The sequence below is a fragment of the Pipistrellus hanaki genome (assembly GCF_964339955.1).
Source record: "Pipistrellus hanaki genome assembly, chromosome: 11".
NCBI classification, from domain to species: domain Eukaryota; kingdom Metazoa; phylum Chordata; class Mammalia; order Chiroptera; family Vespertilionidae; genus Pipistrellus; species Pipistrellus hanaki.
Genome location: NC_140513.1, coordinates 69,504,736 through 69,526,877, shown reverse-complemented (window position 1 = coordinate 69,526,877; position 22,142 = coordinate 69,504,736). Strand labels below are relative to the sequence as shown.

The following is a 22,142-nucleotide window of genomic DNA, read 5'->3' as shown; positions in this document are numbered from 1 at the left end:
GGGCTTTCCCCGACAACTCGGTAACCCTGCCTTTGGAAATGGCAAAATCCAGTAGCTACCCGAGCTTCCCTTCCCTCACCTACTCTAAGGCTGCTGCTTGTCCCTGCAGCAGCTACTCCTCCGGGGACACTTGGCTCTGCGTTTGCCTGTCCGTATTCCACCACCTTGACTGTCTTACAGGCAGAAAACACTTCACCACAAATCCTTTCGGGAAACATGTAGCCACAACCATCGTACACCAGATAATAAAATAGAGATTTAATTTCTTACCTTGACTGTAAGATCAGATCGTTCTTGCAATTTGTAAGTTTTAGAGAAAAGAAGTCTGATTATCCAGAGTATTAGAATTCCTTCTAAAATAAGATGGTAAGCAGGAGCCTAAGAGTGAATAAAAAACAGAAGTGAAATGAACACTTGTAAAACCTGCATATAAAATGTAATGCACCTACAAATACTGCCCCCTATGACCTTTAACCTGTTACTTTTTAAAATTTACTTTCAAAGCTCCTTTCATTTCTACTCATTGCTTTCCCCGTTTCTAACAGGCAATTTCCTCTACACATAAAAAAATCTCTAGTATTGTGCTTTAAAAGATCGTTAGAAAAAAACTCTTTAAAATAAATCTGACACAGAATCCCAACATGTCAAACAACATCCATTTTGAGAACCTGGAGGTAATTTAAATTTTTACCTGGGAAATGACTGTAACAAACATATCACAGCTTCACAAGCCTCTTTAGCCACTTCCACCATGTGTGAGGCAACAAAATTATTTGGAAATCAGTTTCCAGAGTGCTGCACATCTTACTACATTTTTTTTTTTTTTTTGGTATTCTTCTGATAGCCCCTTTAAATTCTTCTTCTAACATGGCAGAATAAAAAACACTTTATAAATGCTGGGATAACAGGTCTTTTTTCTATTGTAGTTCCCCCAAATTGTAGTATTTTCCACATAAACAGGCATAAAGATATCTTAATGAAATTATCCACGTCAGCTTCTTTCAGGAAAAAGCTCAAGGTGACTCCTAACTGCTGTCCAACCAGACACACACAGGGCATGTGGAAGAGTCCACGTATCAATAAACCTCAGGCAGTTACAGGATGCTCCACTCCCATAATTTGTCACTGGGAAATTTAAAAGAGGTATTTAGAAATGTAAACACAAGTTATTTTCAAACATTAGAAAGTAGTGATGAATCATCACAGTTTTAAAAATTTCAGAATGTGGAGATCGGAAAACTGCTGAAAATTTTGTAAGTTTTCAGGTCAATGTACAGATAACTTTCAAATTATAGATTTTGGTACACATACATACACTATTATTTCTTTTTTAGGTGCACTCTACAAGAGTCCTCAAATTCTACATACCAAGTATACAGAAATTGGAGCAAGAACAGAAATCTCTCAAGATGATTTTTTAAAATATGTGAATCCTCCTTGAATATAATTCTCTTAAGAATGAGTCTAACTATCCATTTGGTTTCCTCAGTAATTGGGTTCTAATAGGCAAACATCTGCCCGTCACTAAACATCCCACTCCACAAAAAGCACACTAATTGTCCAGTGAATTAATAAAATCCACACGTGCAGCTATCTTTCCTGGAAATGTTACATTCAGGGAGACTTCTCTCAAGTGTCACTCTTGGTCAGTTATGCAATTTTCAAGAAGAGAGCAAAAATAGAAAACAAGAAATTATTCATTTATACAAAAGTAAACATTAAATTTTAGTAACTCTTATTTTACTATAATGAAACTAATGTTGGACATCAATGATGTCACATCTCTTGTCAACTGCTTTTCATCAAGGCCTGATGAGCCTTGCCATGGTAGACACCACCATCACCCATGCCACTGAGCAGTGATGTTAAGCTCCAAACAATTGTCAAAGGAAAACTGAGATTCACTGTAAATGACTCTGAGCTCTCCATGTTTGCCTGTTTGTTCAAGGCACTAGTCCCAGCGTCTTGATCTGTGTTATCCAAAACCAGGGCCACTAAGTCACCAGGTAATTATTTCATGATACATCTAAATTCACTTAACAAATTTAGTTCCTCAGTTGCACTAGACACAGTTCAAGTGTCTAATGGCCACATGGTTAAGAAACAGTTCTGTTGGACACTGCGGTGAAGCTCGGTTAAATATATGTCAAATGAACGAACATTCTCTAAGACTGACATTTTGATTTCACGTTATCTAACTTAAGTGAAATAGCTAGCCTTGTCTATTGACACGAAAATAAGACATATAAGAATGACAAACTACGTGGATTTCATATTCCTAAATCCTAAGTCATTCGGCTTCTTTTCTAACCTCACGCCCCGAGAAAAGCACACTAAACTCATCACAATTCTCCCCGCTTTTTCCTGCTCCGCAGCCCCGACCGGACTTCCCGGGGCCTCCAGCCGGCCCCTTCCGCTTTCCAGGAGCCACCCGGCCTCCAGGACTCCTCCCCCGGCCCCTCCCACGCCTTCCGGCCCAGCCCCGACCGGACCGAGCGGGCTCCGCGACCGGAGGCAAACAAGGGCCCTCGGCTCCGCCGCCGGCCCCTCGCCTCTGCCCGCCGCCGGACCCGCGCGCCCACGGCCCGTCCAGCCCGGACGCCCGGCCCGGCGAGGGCGCCAGGCCGCCGGCCACGAGCCCACGCGCGGGAGTGTCGCGGCGCCCGGACAGCCGCGCTCACCTCGTAGAGCGCCTGCACCATCTCCACCAGGACCCACTGCTCCGCGGCGGTCGCCATCCTCAGCCGCTCGGGCTTCCTTCCGGAAGGCGGGTCTCAGGGACGTCAAACCGCGCGGCGCCGGCCGGTGACGTCAGCGTCTGGGCGGGGCGGCCCGGCGGGGCGCCGCCCCTCGCGCGTGCGCACTGGCGCCGGGGCTGCGGCGGGAGAGGCCCGGGCCGGGCGGCGGGAGAGCCGGGTCGGGGCCGCGGGCTGCCCGGTGCCACGCCCCTTACTGGGCTGCAGGCGGAGGGAGTAAATACACGGCCCTCGCCCTCGGCCTGCAATTGAGCGCTAGGAGTGATACTAATGGGATTGGAAGCCATGATCTTTACTTTTAAATTACGTAAGCAATCCCAGGATGTATTATCATCCAAAATACAGAAATATGAACTAAAACAGCTAACTCTTCCACGGTGCTTCCTGGGTGTCCCAGGCTGGGTGTTGCAGTATTGCATAGAAGTAGGTGTGGAACCTTCCAGTGTCTTCGGTGTCCGACGGAAGAAAGTCCAACATACAGAAAATTTTATGAGTTTATTTGAGCCAAAATTTTGAAGATTGAGAAAACATTCCACAGAATGGCAGTTTGGCAGCTCGTTTTATAAATCGGAATCAGGAGATTGAGAAAGGTTAGGTGAAATCCACTGGCTGTAGATGACTGAGGCTGGGGAAGGGAGGACAGTTAATCTCTAGAATTGGGTCAAACATAAAATGGAGCCCTAGCCGATTTGCTAAGTGGTTAGAGCCTCAGCTTGCAGGCTGAAGGGTCCTAGGTTCAATTCCAGTCAGGGGCACATGCCGGGGTTGTGGGCTCCATCCCCAGTGGGGGCCAGGCAGGAGGCAGCCAATCAATGATCCTCTTTCATCATCGATGTTTTTAAAAAAATACATTTTATTGATTTTTTACAGAGAGGAAGAGAGAGGGATAGAGAGCTAGAGACATCGATAAGAGAGAATCATTGACCAGCTGCCTCCTGCACACCCCCTACTGGGGATGTGCCCACAACCAAGGTACATAACCTTGACCGGAATCGAACCTGGGACCTTTCAGTCTGCAGACCGATGCTCTATCCACTGAGCCAAACCGGTTTCAGCATCATCATCGATGTTTCTATCTCTCCCTCTCTCTCTCTTCCTTCCTCTCTGATATCAATAGAAATATATTTTTTTAAAAGTAAAATAGACACATACTTATACATTAGTAGATGAAGGGAGTTAACAATCAGCATCCTATATAATCCTATATAATAAAGTGGTAATATGCAAATTGCCCCTCATGCCCATGTGTCACAAGATGGCCGCCCCCTCGTTGTCAAAAGATGGCCTGCAGGGGAGGGCAATTGGGGGTGATTGGGTCAGCAGGGGAGCAGTTAGGGGGCTAAACCGGAAGTCTGAGAGGACCCAGACTGGAGAGGGTGCAGGCTGGGATAAAGGACACCCAGAGCACAAATTCCGTGCACCAGGCTAGTTAATAGAGATGGTATGCAGGCAACAAGGTAACAATGAGAAATCTTGTGCTGATGATTGTGCCTTCTAGGGTTTTAGAAAGGAAAGTTACTGAAATTTCAAACATTTGTTATTCCAGATGAAAAGAGAATAGACAGGACTCACTTAAGCTAAAAATTTATCGTTATCAAGAAGGATAAATGGCCCTAACCAGTTTGGCTCAGTGGATGGAACATCGGCCTGTGGACTGAAGCATCCCAGGTTCGATTCTGGTCAAGGACATCTATCTTGGTTGTGGGCATATCCCCAGTAGGGGGTGTGCAAGAGGCAGCTGATTGATGTTTCCCTCTCATTAATGTTTCTAACTCTATCCCTCTCCCTTCCTCTCTGTAAAAAAAAAAAAAACAACAATAAAAATATATATTAAAAAAAAGAAGAAGGAGGAGGATAAATGCCTGGGACTAGATTAACCACCATGTGCTTACTTTCTGTCACCATGTTTATAAGGCCTGACATGCCCTCTCACCCCTGCAAAGATGTCAGGTTCAGATTACAGCACTTTCTTATTGTAAACAATAACCCTCACCCTCACTCTTGCCCTCATCCACCACCTCACTCTCATCCTACCCCTAGCCCTAACTCTAACACTAATGTTAAAATAACCTTAACCTGACCCTAACCCTAACCCTAACCCTGGTCCTAACCCTAACCCTAAACCTAACCCTAACCCTAAACCTAGCCCTAAACCTAACCCTAACCCTAACCCTAGCTCAAACCCAAACCCTAATTCTAAACCTAACCTTAACCCTAGCTGTAGCCTATCCCTAAACTTAGCCCTAACCCTAGGGCTAATCTTAACTATAACGCTAACCATACGCTAACCCTAACACTAGGCCTCAACCCAACCTAAACCCTAAATTAACCCTACCCTAAAATCTAGCCTTAATTCTGACACTAACCTAACCCTAACCATAATCCTATCCCGAGCCCTAACCCTAACGTTACCTCACCAGGAAAACTCCAATGTGCAGACAAGGAACCAGATGCTGACTCTTAACACTATCACTCACCTTAACCTTAGCCTTAAGCCTAACCCAAGCCCTATCCCTAACCCTAATTCTAACCCTAACCCTAACCCCAGCCCTGGCCTTCACCAAAACACTAACTCTGATACTAAACCCTAAACGTAGCAAGAACCTAACCCTAACCCTATCATTAACACGTGTCCTAGCCCTAGCTTTAACCCTAGTCCTAGCCCTAACCCTAACCATAACAATAGCCTTCACACTAATATTAACCCTATACCTAATCCTAAACATAACACTAACCATAGCTTTAAGCCCAGCTATAACCCTAAACCTAATCCAACCATAAAACCTAACACTAATTCTTGCCCTAGCTTAGCCCTAGCCCTAACCCTAACCCTAACTCTCCAAGTAATTCCAATGTGCATCCAAGGACCCAGATGCTAACCCTAACCCTAAACCTAACCCTAGCTCTAGTTCTAACCTAAATCCTAACCTTAATTTTAATCCTAATCATGTCCCTAGCTTTGTGCCGAGCCTTTATTTTATAGCCAGAGGTAAAATGGTAGTGGTCACCATAGTTACAATGTTCTTGTGAGTGTCACTTGTTTTGGCAGCACTTGTTGCACCTCTCACAGCCCATTAGCTACCTGGGAAGGATCTAGGGAGCAGCATAAGGTCAAGCTTAACTATGCTAAGAGGGCTCTGTCCGGTGCTTGCACCTGCTTTCTGGCATTTGCCTCACTTGCACCCACTGCCAGTGCTGGAGCTGCCACTTGCACCCACTTCCAGCATCTGGCACTGGCCCTGATCTCTCAGTGCCATCAGTAGGTGCAAGTGGCTGCTGGTCCTGAGCACCCTTCAGGGCTTCTCCACCTCCCCTGCTCCTGAGGGGTGATCAGGGCAGCAGCTGCTTGCAGCCGTTGATGGCACCAGCCCCGCTGGCACCTGCTGCTGGCGCTGGCCCCAATTGCCACATGCCTTCAGCCGGTGCGAGCAGGGCAGGCACTGTCAGTGTGTGGGAACGGTGGCAACAGGAGTGGGGCTGCCGGCAGACAGGGGCCTGGGGACTGTGGTGGGAGGAGTTGAGCAGGGGCATGGAGGATGGGCTGAGGCCCACCCCTGTTTCTACCACAGCCTCTGGCCTACAGTTCCTTTCAAGGTGCACAAATTCATGCACTGGGCCATCGTATATGATAATTTTCTTTCTGGGTAGAATGTAACAACATGAAATCTCACTTATAAGTAGAGATCTTATCCTATTAACACATTAAATGCCATGTCAGTCACCGGTGACTGACATATTTTTCGTCTGGTCCTCATCAGTCACTGGTGCAGCCAGCATATTGGTGAAATCGTATATTGCAGGCTGAACAAAAAGGAAAACAGGCTTGATGCTTAATGTGTTAAAAACAGAAACAAATACAACCCGTAAGATAAATGAGTACTCCCAAAAGGAGGGAGGGACTGGGACATCAGCCTGGAATCTTATCCCACACTAACACAGAACAGCAAAGGACCTTGGGTTCTGAGTGGCACAAAGCCCAAACAGCAGAGACAGAGGTTCCCTGTGTTCATAAAATGGACAATAGTAAACTGAGTCCCCAAAAGATAAGAACTTCCTTAACCAAAGTTACATTACAGACAGGTAAATCTATTACTAGATAAGAATTTTGGGCAGCAGATGCCTTGAGAAGGAGAGCAGGGAGGGTCTCAGCAGCTGCTGGGAAGTTCCTGGAATCCCTGCCATGGGTTCAGCCTGCCACAAGCAGCAGGATATGCCCCATCTTTAAACAAACTAAGCCAAACAACAAAGAGACACAAAACAACAATCAACAGAGACACTCTTATATACAACTAGAGGTCCGGTGCATGAAATTTGTGCATGGGTAGGGTCCCTAGGCCTGGCCAGCAATCAGGGCCGACTGTGGCCTTCTGGCTGCCAGCCAGGGCCTTCCTTCATTCTGCATTACCCCTTGGTGGTCAACACATGTCATAGCAAGTGATTGCCCAAGGGGACAATTTGCATATTAGGCTTTTATATATAAAGACCAGAGGCCCAGTGTACGAAATTCATGCACGGGAGTGTGTGTCCCTCAGCCCAGCCTATACCTTCTCCAATCTGGAACTGCTGGCTTCCAATAGTTCACCTGCCTGCCTGCCTGATGGTCCTTACCTGCTACTGCCTGCCAGCCTGATCACTCCCTAACCACTCCCCTGCCAGCCTGATTGACACCTAACTGCTCCCCTGCTGCCCAATTGCCCCTAACTGCCCTCCCCTGCCTGCTTGGTTGCCCCCAAATGCTGTCCCCTGCAGGCCTGGTTCTGCCCAACTGCCCTCCTTTGCAGGCCTGGTCTCCACCAACTGCCCTCCCCTCCAGGCCTGGTCCTCCCAACTACCCTCCCCTACAGGCCTGGCCACCCCTAACTGTCCTCCCCTGTAGGCCTGGTCCCCTAACCCCAACTGCCCTCTCCTGCTGGCCTGCTCCCTCTCAACTCCCCTCCCCTGCAGGCCTGGTCACCCCCAACTGCCCTCCTCTGCAGGCCTAGTCCTCCCCAACTGTCCTCTCTTGCGGGTCTGGTCCCTCCCAACTGCCCTCCCCTGCAAGCTTGGTCCCCCTCAACTGCCCTCCACTGCTGGCAATCTTGTGGCAGCCATCTTGTGTCCACATGGGTGTGGCCATCTTTGACCACATGGGGGCAGCCATCTTGTGTAATGGAGTGATGGTGAATTTGCATATTACCTCTTTATTATATAGAAACACATCCATAGACAAGAGCTTCCCATCATACTTTCTCAAACACTAATCTCCACTTGTCCCAGTTAAGAGGATATTAAATAGCAAGGCCAAATAGTATTACAGTAAAATACCCTTTTCCTTTTTTTTCATTGGCGGTAAGGGTAATTAGCCCAATATCCCAAAATCCATCAATGGATAGAGCCACCAGCACCAGGCAGTTACACCAGGTAAAAACCACCCTAACATACAATATTTACAAGTTTGAACAACACACAGACAACCGTGTGTACCCTGAACAGCCAGACCTTACCCTGCACAGCCATAACTTACCCTGCACAGCTAGACAGAATAACCAGGTAAAGACCTTGAAGGGTGCTTGCAACCAGGACCTGGTCAGGCTCACCCCAGACGGAGGCAACTGACAACTAACTTCCCCCATTACAGTTACAGAAGCTGGATTCAATTTGGGTTTTAGGTGGGACAACAGGGATTACTGAAGCTGCTGCTGGGACTCAAAACAGGAAAATTCCTGGAAGCACTGCAAATAAAAGAGTCCAGGCCTCACCCCTGGGAACACCCAGTGTGGGAGAGCAGCCGGTCATCTGTGAGAAAAGCAGGCCATCTTTCCTGTCATGAACAGTGTAGGCAGCCGCCATGGTGGCCGCAGGGCTTACAGCTCCCTGGGGGCCGCCATCTTAAAACAGCAAAGGCCAGCCCCTCCCTTTGAATTAGCCAATCATGAAAGACTGTGCGCCTGAGCTCCAATTAAGAGCAAAGAACAGGTCACGTGCGTAAGGGATTATAAACTCAAGCAGCCGTCTGCTAGGTGTGCACATGCTTCCAGACCATGTGTGTGCACCCTTCTCCATAGAAGTAAATGTGTTTGCCTTGCTGCCTGGCTCCAAGTGTGTTTTGTGTTCTCCCAGGACCCCTGACTTGTGGGGCTAGCATTATTTCTTACATCATCCACAAGCATCTGCTCTGCACCCCACAAAGCCAGCTGCTTGTATTGGGCAGCAGAGGGCAAAGGTTAGGTGAGAAAGTGGGAATTACAGCCTGGGAAGTGGGCACGGGATGATCACTACAGTTACCAGTCATGCCGGCTGGCGGGAGGGCTCACTGAGGCAGGGGTCACAGGTTGCAGGCACAGGGGCTGGGCTGTGAGAGCAGGTGCCTCCCAGACTGGATTGTTTCAGCCACAGGTTGTAAATCTTTCCAAATCCTCAAGTGCTGGTTTCTTTTTTGCTTAACAGTTTCATCCTCAATTTGTCTCTTTATTATAAACTAGAGACCCAGTGCACAATACTCCTGCACGGGTGTGGTTCCTAGCCTGAACAGCAATCGAAGAGTGAGCATCTGGGGTGGAAGGTTAGGTCCCAGCTGACTTCTGGCCCTGGGCAGCACTTGGGCCCAAGGGCCTCCGAACACCCCCTCCCCCACCAGAGTCACAGCGCCCACCGGAGTCCCCACGGAGAGGCAGTGAGTGCGGCCAGTTGTTGCGGGCTAGGGTGCGGCGTGGGCCTCTGGGCTGGCCAGCAGTGCAGCACAGAAGCTGGGCAGGCAGCCGCTTTCTCCTGGCCAGTCTCATAGACCGGCTCCTTTGCGAACCCATGGGGAGCCCGATCGGCCCCTGCGGTTCCAGCGGCTGCAGCCGGGCTCACCTAGCAGAGGCCATGCGGGTGCGGGCAGCACTCTTCAGGGTTCCGCTGTGCCCAAGCACTGGCACCCCAGGGAAGGTCACAAGGAGAGTGAGAGCGAGCTAGGACACCCCGTGTTCTCACCCATCCTCCGTCCCCATCACCCCCGCGGCCAGGTAGCCCGCAAGAGGTTGCAGCATGCCACTGATACCTGCCATGTTAGCACCGCCCCCTGGTGGTCAGTGCATATCATAGCGAGCGGTTAAACTCCCAGTTTCCCAGTTGAACTCCAGGTCAAATGACCGCCAGAGGGGACAATTTGCACATTAGGCTTTTATTATATAGGATAACAGTCTACACACTTCATCATTTTACAATACTAAGAAACTTCCTCAGCTAGTTATCCAAGTGCATCACTTGCAAGTTCTGCTTTCCATATAAATATAGGACACAATAGGCCAAGTTCCTTCCCACCATCTGCACAAGGACTGCCTTCCCTGCAATTTCCAATAACGTCATTTTCTCCTGCACCCTCAGCAGAAATGCCTTTATTCACTATTCATCCTATTCACGACGAGAGATGCACTTTCTGAGATAACAGAAACTTTCTCTACATGCTCCTTCTGTGTTCCTTCCAGGCTGGTGGCTCTAGACGTCCCTTGGCTTGCGGCTACATCACTGATCTCTACCTAATCCTACACGGCTTCCTCCTCTTTCTTTATGTGTCTCTCCTCTTTGTTTCCTAGAAGGAAACTTGTCACTGGATAATCCAGGATAATTTCATTTTGGGATCCTTAATTACATCTGCTTATTTCCCTTTTGCAAAAAAGGTCACCCTCATGGGTTCTGGGAGCCAGGACATGGAGGTGCCTTTTTAGGGCCACCATTCAACCCACCACAGCCTCCTTCCCTTCCCGATCCCACCACTCTGCTCTCCCTCCTGTTTTCCTTGAGAATGCTTTAATAAACTACTTTCACACAAATTCTTATCTCATGGTTTGCTTCTGGGAACTAAACCCAATAGAGTTTATATCTGGAGTCTATATTTTATTCCATTCATCTGTTTGTTTACGCCTATTAAAATACAATATGGCTTTTAAATATTAAATTACTTATTTTGAGATATATGTAAATTCATATGTAGTTGTAAGAAATAATACAAGATATCTCATATGACCTTTGCCCAGTTTCCCCTGATGATAACATATTGTAAAACTGTAGTACAATATTACAACAGGGTATTGACATTGATACCCCCAAGACCCAGAACCCTGTCCTTCCCACCAAGAGCCCTCACTAGCCTTTTGTAGCCACACCCACTTCTCTTCTTCCGCTCAGTCCCCAGCCCCCGATGCCCACTAATCCCCATTTCTATAGCTTTGCATTTTCAGAATCTGTATATATAAAAGCCTAAGCAACAATCTGCTCACTGGACCAGTAGCTATGCTGCACACTGACCACCAGGACTCAGGTGCTAAACACAGGAGCTGCCGAGCTGCGGGGACTTGGCAGCTGTGGTTCTCTGGTGATGCACCTGGACCGGAGAGGAGGGAGCCATATTCTGGGGTGTGTCACCCAAGAACCACATCTTGAAATCTGGGACCCCTTGGGGGATGTCGGAAAGCCAGTTTTGAGTTTCGGCCCAATCCCTGCAGGCCAGGCCGAGGGACCCCACCTGCCAGAGGGACCCCACTCACTTCACAGACGCCCTTCGAGCCGCAGTGCCACCCCAGGTGCGGCCGACTGGGAATGGACCATGGGAGGTTGGCTCCAGGGCGTATCCAGCCTGTTTACCCAGTCCCACCCCATCAGCCACCTTCTAATTAATTTCCTTCCAATGTGCATGAATCCATGCACCAGATCACTAGTGTTATATAATGGAGTCAGACAACAGGAGACCCCTCAGGCATTGGCTTTTTAAATCCCACATAATCTATAGGTCACGTCAAAGAGCTATGGGCCCAAAGCCAGGAGCTCCCGACCCTGTGGCCTAAGATTGATGTTCTCCAGAAAACGTAACAGACACTCAACAGTGCTGTTTTCCCGAGGCGAGGTGAAGTGAGATAAAAGAAATAGACAAATAAAAGCAATTCAGCATATTTCCCCAATGATTTGGAGGTTGCATGTATCAGTAGTTATTCTCCTTTCCATTTCCGAGTTGTATTTCTCGCTGTGGATGTGCGACGGCTTGTCACCCCGCTCCCATGTTGAAGGCACTTGGGTGTTTCCAGTTTGAGGCGATTGGGAATAAAGCTGCCATGAACATTTGTGTAGTTTTGGTGTGAATATCAACTTTCATATCTCTGGGATACCTTCCTAGGAGTGCAACTGGCGGGTCATCTGGTAAGTATAGTTTCACAGGAAACTGCCAAACTATGCTCCATGGTGGCTGTGACTATTTGCAGCCTCACAAACAGCGTGGGAGCGACCTATTGCCCTGCACCCGGGTGCTGTCACACTGTCTCACTGCTCATTCTGGCCTGTGTGCATCACGGTTTTGATTTGAATTACCAAGTGAAGACAGCCAAGGTCTCTCTGTCACCTCCGGTGAAATGTCTGCTCATGCCACTTGCTCCTTTATTAATTGGGTTACTTGTTATTTACTGGTTAGTTTTGAGAGATTTTGTGAATTCTTGTTACAATCCCATATTGTTTAAATGCACTCTACCTCTACCCTGGCCATTTGCTCAGTGGTCGGAGCATCGGCCCACGGGCTGAAGTTCACTTCCGGTATCTTGGTTGCAGGCTCGATCCCTGGCACCGGTCAGGGCATGTGCAGGAGGCGACCTATTGCTGTGTCTCTCTCACATCCATGTTTTTCTGTTTCTCCCTTTCTCCCCTCGCTTCTACTCTTTCTAAAACTCAATGGGAAAATAAATAAATACGCCGTAGCACTGTATTTTGTTCTTGGTGAATGTGTCAATTCATTTGGCTCACCGGACACATATTCAATCACCTCTCCTCCTGTCTTCTCTGCTCTAAAGGGAAGAGACCTAGCCATGTTCCAGGGTGGTGATAGGTGAGGGTTAGTGAGACGGGAGTTATTTCCACTTTTGGAGCATAAGGAGCAATGCTGTGATGGCCTGTTCCAGTTTTTGTGTGGACAGCTGTTTTAGTTCCCTTAGGTACCTACCTAGGAGTGCAGCGCTGAGTGGTGAGGTTAAGTCTGTGCTCAGGATTTTGAGGATGCCAAATGTTCCAAAGCTGCGGCATCGTCTTACATCCCTACAAGCAATGCACGTTGGTTCCAATTTCTCCACATCCTCACCAACATTTGTAACATCTCGCTTTTTGGTTATAAGTATTTTGTGTGGGTATAAAGTGGCATCTCATAGTGAGTTTGAAACAATGGGTCCTAGGCAGTCTGTCAAATTAAGCAGAGGCAGGGTGGAATCGTATGAGCGTTTATTCCAATAGTCCCGGCAGTGTGGCAGAGCAGCGGGTCACCCTGGAAACTGCTCTGACCCCCTCGCCAGTGGGCTGTTACATCACAGGAGGGAGCAGAGAGCTGTGTGCAGCTGTGAGCTGCAAGTGTCACAGGGAAAGGGGAGGGAGGGTCTGCCGTCCTGCCTCTGGAGCTCAAGTCCAGTAACGAGGTGGCTAATCCATGATGCCACACACAGCCCAGCCCGTTCCCGGGAGCGGAGAATGGTCAGCGTCCTGAGGCAAACTCCAGGAGGAGGTCAGGGTCCCGGCACAGCCACCAAATCAAAGCATGTCCTGTCCTTGGTCTGCTCTCAGAATGCATTTCTTTTCTGAGTCATGACCCACCGAGGCATCTTATCTTTCCACAGCCTTGTTCCTCCCTCAGGGTCCCAGGGTCTGAGAGGAAACCTCTCCTCCGTAGTCAGTGAGTGAGGCAACACTAGGCATCATCAGCCCAGACCCTTCCCCTCAGCTCCACACCTATTCATTCAACAGGACGGCACTCAGTGCAGCCTTCTAGATGTAACCAACTTCCCCATCGCAAGCCAGCACCCAGTCTCTCAGCACCACCTCAGGGGATGAGAGCTGGAGAAGAAGTGAGATGGAGAGGGGATATGCCTGGTGCAAGGGTGGACCGTTAGGTGGCGTGCCGCAGGAGCTCTTCCTTTGTGCCACTGGGCTAATGCACAGACTTCTCTGGAACCACCTGGCACTTGTCCATCTGCCACTAGGACATTTCTGGGAATTGGTACCCTGTGGGCCACCCACTGTGTCTCCAACTTAAAAAAAACAACAACCCAAAACCGAAGAAAGTTCTATAACTACACATGTTGTAAGTTCAAAGCGGATACAATAGTAACAACAGAAATAATACAATTAAAATGGAGAAAATAATTTAAATAGACATTTATTCAAAGAAAATATACAAATGGTCAACAAGCACATGGAAAGTTGCTCAGTATTATAGGTCATTAGGAAAATGCAAACCAAAACAACAGTGGGGCAGTTGCACTTAGAAAGAAGGTGCGTGTTGAAACACTCCGAGGAGATCGCCTGAGGAATGGAGAGGACGAGGCTGGTAGGAACGTTAATTACTGAGAATTCTAGATGTGGAATTCATTTCACTCACTCATTTATCCATCAACATATAGTTACTGAGCCCTTTCTTAGGGACGACAGATACAGAAATGCTCCATGGTTCACTTTTTAGTTATGATTAGTCTGATATCCAACCTTATAAACGAGGGACATGGCCATGCAGGTATGTAAGCATGTGGTTTAATGTCATGGAGAAAGGAAGGTGCATTTAGAGATAAGGAGTTACAGAGAGCATCCAGAGACGGCCTCTCTGAAGACATGTTGTCATAAAGGGATCTCTCAGAAGTGGAACAACAAAGTGAAGAGATACAAAATAAGGGCAAAGGTACAGAGATAAAAGAATCAGTTTAGGAATTGCAAATTCCTAATACTTAAATTCAAATACTTAAGTTCCAGAAAGAAGCACATAGGAAAAAGTGGGAGAAAGCGACCTAAGACATCTATTTATATAAAAGCCTAAGCAACCGAACAACTGAGTAACCAGAACAACCGGAACGACCAGTCACCATGACACACACTGACCACCAGGGGGCAGACACTCAGTGCAGGAGCTGCCCCCTGGTGGTCAGTGCACTCTCACAGCATGAGCACCACTCAGCTGACCGACCCGTCCTGGTGGCCCACCAGCCTGGTGACAGCCACTCCCTCCCTCAATAGTCCTGCAGGTCCAACCCCTGCTTTCCTGGTTCTGATTTTTATGTCACAGACTGGGAGGCATTAATGTGATATTAATCTACTGTTACATAAGATGAATGTATGATTAATTAATGCACTGCTCCCAGTACCAAGGAGTGGCGATGCGCTCTGGGTTATCATGAATATGAAATGGTTTAATAACCATGAAGCGCCAGCACAGAATTAGTCAGCGATTACTGGAAGTTGAAATTAGGAAAGTCCAGTTTCAGTGGGCACAGGTGGGCAGGGAGCCTGTGCCAAATTTTGGAGGGTTTGTGCAGGGGCAGCGGAGGGAGTGCCAGCTGAGAGGGGACCAGGCATGCCTGCCATGGCTGCCTCTGTCATTAGAATGAAGACAGCATTTGCACCACCTCGAACAGAAGTGTGGCCAGGGCACAATACGGGGGACTCAGGGCACGCTCACAGTTTTGTCTCCCTTCTTCCTCCCGGGTCAAGGGCGAAGAGCTCAAGGAAGGAGATGATGCTTGTCCGGTCCACTTTGGCCAGATACTATGCAGACCCTCTGGTGACTGACCACCTGTGTGTGTGTGGCTCCCTCCCTCAGTGCTCTCAGGTGAATCACTCCCCCTCTTGACCTTAGTCCTCTCCTGATCTTACGTCAGGGGCTCGCTGAGATTCCTTGCCCCGGACCCACGCTGTGGCTGCATGGCCGCCTGTGCCCTGGCTGAGCCTGAGGTGGGTTGGCGTGGACTGAGGCGGCCTGGGAGACAGGTTAGACGGCCCAGTGGGAAGTGGGCGGGGCTTTGCTCATCATGACGCAGCATGTCGGTCCAACTGGTAGGTGCTCAGGCGTGGAGCTACTCGGTGGAACCGACTCCACATCCCTCAGGGTTCCTACCAGTTCCCCACCATCTGACATTTACCTAATTTGGTCTCCATCTTGTACAAAGTGCCCTAAAAATGCAGCACAGCCCCTCCCCGGTGGAGCCCCAAGTCCTTCCTTCACCCAAAGTGAGTTGGATTCAATCAGATTTTTAACATGAAACTCTCTCAGGTCTTAACCTCGAGCTTTCCAGTTAGTTTTATTTTTACAATACATCTCAGCCTGAGGAAACGAGCAGCCGCTCCTTCTTCCTTCCAAACGGTGCTCAGGTGCTGGCAGCGCTGATGCCGAACGCAGAGTGCATCTGGTTGGAGGGAAATGGTGAGGAGCCAAGGAAAGCAGGCGTGTCCTGTGTTTCCTGGAGTCACTTGATTAGAGTGAAGCGCAGGGTTTCTGGAGGCAAACATCGCGGGACGAGTTAGGCAGCCTCCTGACCTCCTTTCTGCGTGCCTGGGCCGGATTGTGCAATGCAGGCCTGCACTTTTGAGGCATTTACAAGGCCACGCGTCTCAGCACTGCTCCCTTCGTGCTCCTGTGATTCACACCCGGAGCTGCGTGTCCAGGAGAGTAAAGGGTTTTCCCTTCCAAACCAGTGCCATTGACATAGGCGTTCTAAGGCCTTTCAGAATCCCAGAAGGAATGAGCAGGTGGTTAGAAATTTACTGACATGCCTGAAACATTGTGAGGGAAAAGAGCAATGTAGTCAACCATAGCAATAATCACAGAACAGTGTTGCTCGTGGCTGTTATTTGTGGGTTGTGAAAAATAACAACCCATTTTTGGGCAGTTTTAGGTTCACAGAAAAATTAAGCAGAAAGTACAGAGATCTCCCATGTACCCCTGCCCCTATAGAGGCCAGCCCCCCGCCCGCCCCCCCGGCAACAGCCCTCCAGAGTGGAATGCTGTTACCACCGATGAATCCACACTGACACAGCATCGTCACCCAGAGCCCATGGCTCACAGAAGGTCCACGCTTGGTGCTGGCCACTCTGGGTTTGGACAGCTGTGAGACGGCCTGTTTCCTCCGCTGTGGCATGCAGAGCAGGCTCGCTGCTCCACACCCTTTGTGTCTTCCTGTTCCCTCCCTGGACAGCCACCGATGTCTGAGCCGTCTCCACCGTGTTATCTGTTCCAGATGTCATAGGACTGGGATTATACACTGAGCAGCCTTTTCACATTGGTCTCTTCACTTAGTGATGCGCATTAGGTTTCCTCCATCTCTTCTCGTGACATGAAAGTTCATTTCTTTTTTTTCAAATATATTTTATTGATTTTTTACAGAGAGAAGGGAGAAAGAGAGTTAGAAACATCCATGAAAGAGAAACATATATCACCTGCCGCCTGCACATCCCCTACCAGGGATATGCCTGCAACCAAGGTACATGCCCTTGACTGGAATCTAACCTGCGACCTTTCAGGCCACAGGCTGATGCTCTATCCACTGAAAGTCAGACCGGTTTCGGTAGAAAGTTCATTTATTTTTAGTGCTAAATAATATTGCATTGTCTGGATGTGCCACAGTTTATTAATCCATTTACCTACTTAGTTGCTTCCAAGTTTTGGCAATTATAAATAAAGATTCTACAGACATTCTTGTGCAGATTTTAGGGGATCATATATTTTCAATTCATTTGAGTAAAAAGAAAAAAGCTCCATTCTGGGATTGTATGTTAAGAGTATTTTTAATATATACCCAAACATAAGCATCCATTGTCAAATACATTATTGCTATTATTATTATTATTAACAGACTTATCTGTTAGATTAATACAAATAAAAATGCAGTATACAGATGATGTTGTATAAAATTATAGATTGAAACTTATATGGTGTTATTAACCAATGTCACCCCAATAAAATAAAAAAATAGAATAAAAACTACAATTGACCCTTGAACAACATGGGTTTGAACTTCACATCCATGTATACATGGATTAAAAAAAAATCAATATCCATACTCTTTTTGATCTGCATTTGGGATCTATAGATGCCGAGTGCTGACTGTATGCTTTGATTTATGCCATTTTATGGAGGGGACTTGGAGCATTCTCAGATTTCATATCTGTGGGGAGGTTCATGGACCAATCCCTGCAGATACAGAGCACAACTTAAGTTTCTGAGCAGTCAAAGTTATACATGGATTTTCAACTGCGTGGTGTGGGATATCAGTAGATTGCATTTTACCTTCAAATTATTCATTGTCTGATGCTCTTCCTTACTTTTTAAATTTTTTGTTAATCCTCACCCAAGGATATTTTCTCATTGATTTTTAGAGAGAGTGAAAGGCTATGGGAGAGGCAGAGAGAGAGAGAAACATAGATGTGTGTGTGAGAGAGAGACATCAATTGGTTGCCTCCTGCGCAGGCTGGATGGAGCCTGGGACTAAGGTAGGTTCCCTTTACCTGACTCAAACCTAGGACCTTTCAGTCCAAAGGCCAACACTTTACCCATTGAGCCAAACCAGCCAGGGTTCTTCCTTTTTTATGTAGATCCAAGTTTCTGGACTATATCACTTTTCTTTTCCTGAAGAATTTCTTTCTTTCTTTCTTTTTTTTTTTTTTAAATAAATCTTTATTGTTCATATTATTGCAAATGTTCCTCATTTTTTTTCTCCCTCCATTGCTCCTCTCGACCAGGTTCCCACCCCACCCTCTGCCCTTTCCCCACTCCCATTGTCCTCATCCATAGGTGCACAGTTTATGTTCAGTCTCTTCCTGTACCCCTTACTCACTTTTCCCCCCAAGAATCATCAGTTCAATCCCCTTCCGTACCTCTTATTCTATTATATTCACCAGTCAATATTGTTCAACAGATTTTATAATTCCTTTGGTTTTTAGATTCATTTGTTGATAGTTAGGTATTTGTTGTTCATAATTTTTATCTTTATTTTCTTCCTCTTCCTAAAGAACCCCCTTCAGCAATTCATATAATTCTGGTTTGGAGGTGATGAAATCATTTAGCTTTTTTTTATTAGTGAAGCTCTTTATCTGGCCTTCGATTCTGAGTGATAGCTTTGCTGGGTAGAGTATTTTTGGCTGTAGGTTCTTGCTATTCATCACCTTGAATATTTCTTGCCATTCCTGTCTGGCCTGCATAGTTTCTGTTGAGAAATCAGCTGACAATCATATGGGCTCCTTTATAGGTAACTACCTGCTTTTCTCTTGCTGCTTTTAATATTCTCTCTTTGACTTTTGCTCTTGGAATTTTAATTATGATGTGTCTTGGTGTGGTCCTCTTTGGATTCCTTTTGTTTGGAGTTCTGTGTGCTTCCTGGACTTGTAAGTCTAATTCTTTCACCAGGTGGGGGAATTTTCTTTTACTACTTCTTCCAATATGTTTTTGATATCTTGTTCTCTCTCTTATTCTGGGACCCCCATAATTCTGATGTTGGTTCACTTGAAGTTGTCTCAGAGGTTTCTTACATTATCTTCAACTTTCTCGATTCTCTTGTCTTCTTGCTTCTGTGGAGGAGTGTCTTCTGGCTCTTTATGTTCCAAATCTTTGACTTGATTCTTGCGATCTTCCATTCTGTTTTTAGGACTCTGTATAATATTTTTTATTTCAGGCAATGTATTCTTTATTTCTAGTTGGTTCCTTTTCATATCCTCATAGGTCTCATTTATTTTATTGGCATTTTCTAGGAAATTCTTGAAAAACCTTATAAGAGTGGTTTTGAACTCTATATCCAGTCGCTTGTTGTCCTCCATTTCTTTGGTTTGTGATCTGTTTCCTTGTCTTGGCATTTTCACAGCTTCTCTGGGTTGGTAGGGTGGCTTTGTGTGTTTGGTGTCCTATATGGCCCAGTGGGTCAGCCTCCCAGTTACCTTAGGTGGACACTCTTGGTGCACCCCTTTATGGATTGTGTATACAGCCTTATTGTAGTTAAGTCTTGATTGTTGTTGGTATCACTGGGAGGAACTGGCCTCCAGGCCAATCGGCTGTGAGGATCAGCTGTGTCTATGCCATGAGACAGCCTTATTCAACTAGACTTGGAAACTTGAAAAAGCCTCTGTGCTCAGCTTGGATGGGGCAGAGTTTCAGGCTTCCTGTCAGTCCCGCCCTATGAGGTTCCTGAGTCTCAGTGTTCCTCAGTGCCCTTTGGTACTTGCTGCAAGCACCTCTGAGAGAAAGGTGCCCTCGAGTTTCGCCCGCTACCAGACAGTCTAGTCTAACCCCGAATGAGCCTGGAACTGGGGTTCAGTGCAGTTGGAAGTGGGGTTCGAAGTGAGGTTCAGCGCAGTCCGGAGCTTTTGTCTCCTTCCCACTAGGGCAATCCAGCAGCACAGTCAACAGTCCGTCCTTTGTGGGCAACATGTGCGCCTCTGGGACTCTGCCTTTCACCGTTCCCCTGAGTTTCTGCCTTGTAGTCCAGATTCCCTCTGTATGAGCCTGGGTCCCCAGGGTCTGGCCTAGAACTGGGGTTCAATGCAGTCGGAACTGGGGCTCAACACAGTCCGGAACTTTTATCTCCTTCCTGCTAGGGAACGCCAGCCAGGCACTCAGCCGCCCCCTCCTCTCCGGCTCCGCCCTCTCCCCACACACGCACCATGTCTCCGTACCTTAGGCTTTTACAGCTCCTCTGATTTTCCTTCTGGTTTTCTCTTTCCTTCTAGTTGTAGAATTTCCAGTAAATCAACATTCGTGTAGTTCTGGATAATGTTCATTTTGTATTTTAGTTGTATTTTTTTGAAATTGTGTGACAGGAGAGTTTTATCAAACACTCAAGGAAGAATTAAAACCTATCCTCCTCTGACTATTCCAGAAAATTCAAGAGGAATTTCCACTTCCAAGCTCTTTCTATGAAGCCAGCATCTCCCTAATACCAAAAACAGATAAAGATAACACAATGAAAGAGAATTACAAGCCAATATCCCTCATGAACATAGATGCCAAAATCCTCAACAAAATTCTAGCAAATCAGATCCCGCAGTACATCAGAAAGATCATACATCATGACCAAGTAAGATTTATCCTGTGGATGCAAGGATCGTACAATATTTGCAAATCAATAAATGTGATGCATCACATAAACAAATTGAGAGATAAAAGTCACATAGTCATATCTATTGATGCAGAAAAAGCATTTGACAAAATCCAACACCCTTTTTTGATAAAAACTCTCAGCAAGGTAGGAATAGAAGGATTATACCTCAACATAATAAGAGCCATATATGACAAACCCATAGCCAACATCATACTCAATGGGCAAAAACTAAAATCATTTCCTCTAAGAACAGGAACAAGACAGGGATTCCCACTGTCACTGCTCCTGTTTATCATAGTGCTGGAAGTATTAGTCATAGTGATCAGACAACAAGAATAAATAAAAGGCATCCAAATTGGAAAAGAAGTAAAACTGTCCTTATTCGCAGATGACATGATACCGTACATAGAAAACCCTAAAGACTCCATAAAAAAATTATTAGACTTAATAAATGAATTCGGCAAGGTAACAGGATACAAAATCAATGCCAAGAAATCTATGGCATTTCTATACATCAATAATGAAATTACAGAAAGAGAGACTAAAAAAGCAATCCCATTTAACATCGCACCAAAAAAATTAAGATACCATGTTCATGGATTGGTAGAATCAACATCATTAAAATGTCCATACTACCCAAAGCAATCTATAGATTTAATGCACTCCCCATTAAAATATCAACAGCAAATTTCACAGACCTAGAAAGAACACTCCAAAAATTCATCTGGAATAAAAAAAAAAAGACCCCGAATAGTCACAGTAATCATGAGAAAGAAAAATAAAGTAGGAGGGATCTCAATACCAGATTTCAAACTGTGTTAGAAAGCCACTGTTCTCAAAACAGCCTGGTACTGGCACAAGAACAGACAGACAGACCAATGGACTAGAATAGAGTATCCAGATATTGACCCAAACCACTATGCTCAATTAATATTTGACAAAGGAGGCATGAACATACAATGGAATCAAGACAGTCTCTTCAACAAATGGTGCTGGGAAAAAATGGCATGAACATACAATGGAATCAAGACAGTCTCTTCAACAAATGATGGGGGGAAAAAATGAAACTAGACTTCCAACTTACACCATACACAAAAATAAACTCAAAGTGGATACAGGACTTAAACATAAGATGGGAAACCATAAAAATACTAGAGGAATCCACAGGCAGGAAAATCTCAGACATATGCCGAAAGAACTTCTTCACTGATACTGCTCCTAGGGCAATGGAAGCTAAAGAGAAAATAAACAAATGGAACTAAATCAAAATAAAAAGCTTTTTCACAGCAAAGGAAACCATCAACAAAACAACAAGAAGCCCCACTACATGGGCGAATGTATTTGCCAACGATATCAATGATAAGGGTTTAATCACCAACATTTACAGAGAACTCATACAACTTAACAAAAAGAAGATAAACAACCCAATCAAAAAATGGGCAACTGAGCTAAATAGACACTTTTCAAAAGAAGACGTAAAGAAGGCCAAGAGATATGAAAACATGCTCAAAGTCATTAATCATCAGAGAGATGCAAATCAAAACAACAG

The 22,142-nt window shown here is 46.3% G+C and overlaps 1 protein-coding gene across 2 annotated transcripts in view; it reads right to left on the bottom strand.

Moving 5' to 3' along the window:
- SPTLC1 (serine palmitoyltransferase long chain base subunit 1) overlaps positions 1 to 2,812 on the bottom strand; it is a 65,524-nt gene extending 62,712 nt beyond the window's left edge. The window contains exons 1-2 of one of the 2 annotated variants that reach the window (XM_084899030.1): positions 2,682 to 2,812; positions 271 to 378 (exon numbers count right to left, since the gene is read on the bottom strand). In XM_084899030.1, coding sequence (XP_084755156.1) covers positions 271 to 378; positions 2,682 to 2,738 — 165 coding nt within the window. In that variant the 5' untranslated portion in view covers positions 2,739 to 2,812. The remainder of the gene's footprint in view (positions 1 to 270; positions 379 to 2,681) is intronic. The other variant, XM_084899031.1, reaches the window with a different exon arrangement.
- Positions 2,813 to 22,142: the final 19,330 nt, after the last annotated feature.